This window comes from Lipotes vexillifer, unplaced genomic scaffold, assembly GCF_000442215.2.
Source record: "Lipotes vexillifer unplaced genomic scaffold, Lipotes_vexillifer_v1.1 scaffold609, whole genome shotgun sequence".
Lineage (NCBI taxonomy): Eukaryota > Metazoa > Chordata > Mammalia > Artiodactyla > Lipotidae > Lipotes > Lipotes vexillifer.
In genome coordinates this window covers 246,590-253,301 of record NW_006777590.1, presented here as the reverse complement: position 1 = coordinate 253,301, position 6,712 = coordinate 246,590, and the positions used below count along the sequence as shown (strand labels likewise).

At 46.8% G+C, this 6,712-nt stretch overlaps 1 protein-coding gene across 1 annotated transcript; it reads left to right on the top strand.

The window, feature by feature from the left end:
• The first annotated feature begins 1,958 nt into the window (after window positions 1–1,958).
• Window positions 1,959–6,087, top strand: GPRASP1 (G protein-coupled receptor associated sorting protein 1). The gene is given in 5 exon segments (XM_007472396.1): window positions 1,959–2,458; window positions 2,460–3,708; window positions 3,710–5,457; window positions 5,459–6,040; window positions 6,042–6,087. Coding segments are annotated over 5 exon segments (4,119 nt in total). The 5' UTR covers window positions 1,959–1,964.
• Window positions 6,088–6,712: the final 625 nt, after the last annotated feature.

Below are 6,712 nucleotides of genomic sequence, written 5' to 3'. Positions count from 1 at the left end.
GGCGCGTCGGGGAGGCCGCCGGGGGTGGCGGTCGGAGCCGGGTGCCGAGCAGGCGGGCGCGGGGGACCGCCCGCCCGCGCCTTTATTCTGGAAAGGGGTCCATCGGACCCCACTTGCCGGGTGCTGTCCCTTCCCACAGGCGCCTCTTTGATGCCAGAGTGTCCTGTGTGCGTGGTAGGTCTGGCGATTTCAGGCCCCGGGGTGCAGTTGTAGAGGAGAGGCTTGAGAAAAACTAGCGACGGGAAAACGGCCTGTATTTCTCAAGTTGTGTGGGGATGGGGGGTGAGGGTGGGCAGCAGCCATTGACTGGACACCCGAATTGGGATGGGGTAACTGCGACCAGAGCAGGTCAGGCATCCAGGAATACCTCCTAAAATTCTCCTCTCTACCGGGTTTCTCCACACTTCCTGGCCTTCCTCCCTCACCTCCATCCAAGACTGGGGGTGGAAAAGTTGGACTGGGAGGTGAGGGTGGGACAGAATTCGTAAATACAAGTACAACCGCACAGCCTGCTTTCTAGAATATGCGAGCGTCCTTCCCCCAATCTACGTTGTATAGCACAAGGGATGTGAACATCAAGTAGTGAATCTTCAGAATTGAAGAAGAGAGGAAGAGGAAGAGTGTGATGTGAAGATGAGTTATCCAGAAGCCTGATCCATAGGGCTTAAATTAAAAGAAAATATTCTAACCAACGGGACTATAAATGTTAAAAGATAGATAACTTGGGTACTCCTATGTTTGTTGTTTGTCTGTCCACCAAGCACTCAGCTGCTACCATTATTTCTTGACCATCTTACTTTTTGATCTGTTTTTCCATAGGCCTGCTTTAAGGCTGGTCACTTCTGCAAGGAAAGAAAGGAGGAGGAGTCTGGTTCAAATCTGGAGGTTTGTGTGAAGAGGGGCGATTCAGGAGACAGCTACACAGTATTATCATGGCAGGTTCTTTGATCCAAGTGGTTTCAGGGCCTCCTGCACCTCTCCTACTCTCTGTCAAATTTGCACGTTGCCGCAGAACCCCTTGCCCATTTCCTGCAGGAGATATTAGGAATAGTGGGGTAAGTGTGGATTGAGTCGTGAATAGGAGGAAAAGACCTAAGTGTAGGAACCAGGAGACAGAAAACATTAGACATATTAGACCCTTAAACAGAAAGAGAGATGTTTGTATCAGGGGTCAGGGTTCTTGCTTGTCTATCTAGCAGTCAGGCTCCATTCTCTGCTATATGTTTACTTGTACCCAGGATATGCAGGCTGCTGTAGAGTTTGATGCCACTGGGATCAAGGAAAGGAGCAAGAAATTGTGCCACATCAGTGCAGGTTGGTATGGGAATGGGTACAACTTTTGGGTGTGGTAGAGAAGACCAACATAGGTCCAAGAGTGATTAGGGTCTGGCCTGGGGGCTCCTCAGCCTCTTCCATTGCCAAGATACTTTCCCACCGTCTTCATACCTGTTTAATAACAGGCAAAGTAATGTGGCAGCTTTGGGGATACAAATTGTAGAAAAAATGAAGGTGATAGAGAGACTTCTAATAGCCTAACTCTCCCATCAAGCATTCGAGGTCCAGTCTCTCTATGTGAGTCTTCATGCAGTGACACAGTTGGAATAGACTTAAAGCCCCACATCATTCTCGCTTCCTAGATTGACTTCCAGTGGCAGCTCTGGTGGTGTTGGAATTGCTGCTGACCACCACCCTCAACAGGTCTACACCCACCCAAGAATCATCCATCCTCTTCCAGCTTGGTTGTGCTTTTTCTTCACTCTGACTGTATTATTGGCTGAGGCTGGGATTGTGAAGGAGGCTGATTGACTGCTGGACTGGTGATTGACTCTTAACTTTTGTTTCCAACTGTATCACCTGAATCATCAAAAGATTAGAGTGTGAAGATAAAAAACTGTGACAGGTCTGTGGTAGAGACTGAGACTGGGATAGCAGTATTTAATCATGTCTTCTCTGTAACTTGTACTATGACTGGGGCTGAGATTGAGCCTAGCATCCAGGCCAAGCCTGGAGAAGAAGTTGGGGCTGGGGCTGAGAGAGAGAATGAAGTCCCAGTGGTGGTCAGACCCAAGGTAATGCCTGGAGCAAGGCCCAAAACTGAGACCATGGCAGTAGTTGGGACACATCCTAAGAGTGAGGCCAAGGCAATCACTGGGGCAAGGTCAATGGATGAAACTTATTCATGGGCCAAGACTGAGTTTGATGCTGAGGCACTACTGAAGACAGAGGGAGTGTCCCAAACCAATGCTATATCCTGGCCACTGATCAGTACTGAGTCAGGGTCAATTGCTAAAACTAAGATCTGGTCTATGGATAGGGAACTGGTCAGTATGGATGCTGAGTCCTTTCCTGGCACCAAGGTGAAGTCCCAATCAGGTATCCAGCCTTTGTTTGAGTCAGAGGAGGGGACCAATATGGGTTCCTGGTGCCATCCCAGGTCTACATCCGAAAAAGAGACTTCTCAATTGTGATTTCAGATGGGTGGATAGATCCTCTGTGAGCTCCTGATTCTGGAGTAGAGAAGAGGTAAGTACAAGGCTTCATCCTAGAGACAGGGTAAAGGCCAGTACTAGGTCCAGGCACATGGCAAAAGAAGAGGCCATGCCTAGGCCCAAAACCAGTCGGGAGCTTTATGTTGCATCCAGTTCTGGTTCTGAGGATGAATCTATTAAGACATCCTGGTTCTGGGCCAGAGAAAAGACCAGCATCTGGTCTAAGCCCAGGGAAGAGACCAATAGTAGGTCCTGGTTTAGATCTAAGAAAGAAGTCTCTGAATCTAATTCTGGGTCTGAATGTGAGGACAATGTAAAATCCTGGTTCTGGGCTGGAGAGGAGGCCAGGTACAAACCCAGAGCCAGGAAAAGGGCCGATGTCAGGGCCAGGCACAGGGCCAAGCGAGAAGCTTCCATTGATTTCATGTCTGGCTCTATGGATATAGTCAAAAAAGAGTCCTGGTTCTGGCCTGGAGAAGAGGCTAATAACTTGTCTAGGCCCAAGTCCAAGAAAGAGGTCAGGGCCAGAGCAATGGCAAAGGAGGAGGCCAAAGTCAAGGCCAGAGCCAGGACAAAGCGAGAAACCAGGTCAGAGGAAGAGTTCCTCACTGGGGCCTGGTTCTGGGCTGCAGAAGAGTCCATCATAGTGGGTGGGGCCACTGTCAAGTCCTGTTCTCAAGTGGAAGATGAGTCCATTGTTGGCAGTTGGTTCTGGACTGAAGAAGAGGCCAGTATGGGGACTGAGGCCAGTGGTAAATTCAGACCAAAGACTGAGCAGGAGCCTATTGGCAATTCTATGCTTGGAACTGGGGAAAAGCCCAGTGTGGAAACTGAGGCTGATGCCACTTCCAAATTTGTGCCAGCAGATGATACAGTAAAGGTCATTGCCAGTTTCTGCTTCTGGACTAATGAAGAAACCAACCCAGAGGCTAAAGAAGAGACCATTTTTGGGTCTTGGTTTTGGGTCAGTGATGAGACCAGTGTGGAAGCTGGTATTGGGGCCAGCTGTGGGTCCAGGCCAAGGTCTGAGGAATAAGAGGTCATTGGTCCCTGGTTCTGGGCTGGAGAAGAAATCAACACAGAGCCTGAGTTTAGAGAAGAGGCCAGGCCAGGAGCTGAAGAAGAGACAATATTTGGGTCCTGGTTTTGGGCTGGAAACCAGGCCCAGATGGATTCTGGGGCTGAAGTCAATTGTGACACTAGAGACTGTGCCAGAGACTGAAGAAGAGGAGCCCATTATTGGGTCATGGTTCTGGTCTGGAGTAGAAGCTTGTGGGAGGGCTGAAGTCAGCAACAAGTCTAGCCTGGAGGGCAAGGAAAAGGGTATTATATCATCTTGGTTTGGGACCACTGAAGAGATCAGTATGAAGTATGCCACTGGTGCCCAATGTAAATTTATGACAACTGCTGAAGAGATCAATACTGAGTCTGACTTCTGGTCAGGAGAACATCCCTGTATGTTTGCTGCCAATGGAGGCAGCTGGAAGTCTAGGCCAGAGGAGGAACAGGACACTGTTGATTCATGGTTCTGGTCCAGAAAATATACAAGGCCAGCGACCACTGTAGGGCCCTGGTTATGGGCTGTGGAAGAGGGCAGTGTAGATGATAGGACTGGAGAAGAAGCCAAGGCACCAACCAAGGAGGAGACCATGATCACGTCCTGGTTCTGGAAAGGGGATAAAGCCATTATAGGGGCTACAGATAGAGAAGAATCCAGGCCAGATGCTGAAGAGGAAGACATTATTGGTTCTTGGTTCTGGGCTGGGGAGGAAGACAGGCTTGAAACAGAAGCAGAGGCTAGAGAAGAGGACAGGCTGGTAGCTGAAGAGGAACATTTTGTTGGGTCTTGGTTCTGGGCCAGGGAAGAGGCCATTAGGAACAAGGCTAACATTTGCAGCAAATACAGTCCAGAAGCTGAAGAGGAGGAAGTCATTGTTGAGTCCTGGTTCTGGGCTGAAGAAGAAGCCAGTCTGGAGGCAGTGGATAGTTTTGAGTCCAAGCATGGCACTGAAAAGGAGGAAATCATTATTGGGCCCTGGTTCTGGGCTGAAGAATATAATATAGACGTTGGACCCCAGGCAGTAGAAGAGACCACATCAAGGTCTGGAGAGGAAAGCACTTTTGGATCCTGGTTCTGGGATGCAAAAGAAATCAATGTAGAAGCAGAAACATGCTGTGCATATAAGCCAGAGGATGATGAAGAGATGATTGTTGAGTCCTGGTTCTGGTCTGGAGACAAGGCCATTAATGAGACTGAAACTGTGGCCACCTCTGAATCCAGGCCAGAAAATGAGGAAGGGGCAGTTGTTGGGTCCTGGTTTGGAGCTAAAAATGAGGCCAATAACAGGACTGGTAATGGAAGCAGCTATGAGTCAAGGACAGTAGCTGAGGAGGATGAGGCCATAGTGGGGTCCTGGTTCTGGGCAGGAGATGAGGCCCATTTTGAATCAAATCCTAGCCCTGTGTACAGGACCATTTGCAGGTCCAGATGTTAAGTTGAGCAGGAGCCTGATGCTTTACGCAGGCCCCAGAACTGGGAGGAGGTTACTGTTCAGTTCAAGCCTGGCCCATGGGGTAGTGTTGGCTTCCCTTCCCCAAGCCCCTTTAGATTTTCAAAAGAAGCAGCATTTCTGTTCTCTGAAATGTTTGGAGGAAAGCCCAAGCACATGGAACTGAGCCTAGAAGGGGAAGAGCAGGAATCTTTGCTTCAGCCTGATAAGCCTGTCCCTGAGTTCCCATTTCAGTATGATCTGTCCTACCGGTCAGTCAGGGAAATTCAAGAACATCTTAGGATGAGGGAGAGTGCAGAGCCTGAGAGTTGGTTCTGCAGCTGCATACAGTGTGAGCTTAAAATTGGTCCTGAACAGTTTGAAGAACTCTTTCTATTAATGGACAAAATTCGAGATCCTTTTATTCATGAAATATCTAAAATTGCAATGGGTATGAGGAGTGCTTCTCAATTTACTCTATTTCATTCGCGATTCAGGTGGTGTTTCACTTATTGAAACCTTGCTCAATTATCCCTCCTCCCCAGTTAAGACAAGGTTTTCGGAAAATATGATTCACTTGGCTCCACCTTATCCAAATCTAAACATGATTCAGACATACGTATGTCAAGTGTGTGAGGAAACTCTTGCTTATAGGTTGGATTCCCCTGAGCAGTTATCTGGAATAAAGATGGTTAGACACCTCACTACAACTACTGACTATCACACACTGGTTGCCAAGTATATATCTGGGTTTCTCTCCTTATTAGCCATGGGCAATACCAAAACAAGATTTCATGTTCTGAAAATGCTACTGAATTTGTCTGAAAATCCTGTCATGACAAAAGAAATACTCAGTGCTGAAGCAGTGTCAGAATTTATGGGCCTTTCTAACAGGAAAGAGACAAATGACAATATTCAGGTTATTCTAGCAATGCTTGAGAATATTGGTAACAATATTAAAAAAGAGGCATTGTGGTTCACTGATGATGATTTCAGTCTTGAGCCATTTATTTCTGCATTCCATGAAGTTGAGAAATTTGCTAAGGAACTGCAAGGCAAAACATGATCAGAATGACCCTGAGGCAGAACAAAAGAATGAGTATGATTAATCACTTGCCTCTGATTGTCCTTATGTTCCTGAGTTATGGTCCTTGAATAATGCTTTAGTTTTTAAAGTTGGTTCTATGTTGTAATGTACACTTTACTGCTGATACTGACTTTGCCAAACTCTGTGTATGAGCTGGATCAATCTTCTGATGCCAAACGAATATTAAAACTGAAAGCACATTTGTTGATACTTGTTTTTGTCTAGATTGTGAATTTACCATTTAGGCTTATAGTGAACTGAGCTATTATAAGTAAGCTACCCTTCTGATTGCTGTTCTAGTGTTATTGATGTCTATTTGAATCATGTTGTGTTTTCAATAAAGTTCTGTGTTAAAGTTGGCAGAAATGCACCCTTCTCTATGCAAAAATAACATATGATAACACAGAGGTAATTAACGTATGAATAATAATGCTCCTTGAAAAAGCTATTCTCGTATCTTTAAATGAAAATGTCACCATGGGCTGCTACTCAGCGTATGCTTCAGAGAAGAAGAACCCAATTAATTTGGGCTCTGAAATGTAAGGAAGAGGTTGGATGTTGTGAAGAAAAGCTTGGAGTTGGAAAAAGTGTTCCTATGGGAGTGAGGTATTCAGTCTGCCTGGAGTGGCTGGGAGGAGTGTATTAAG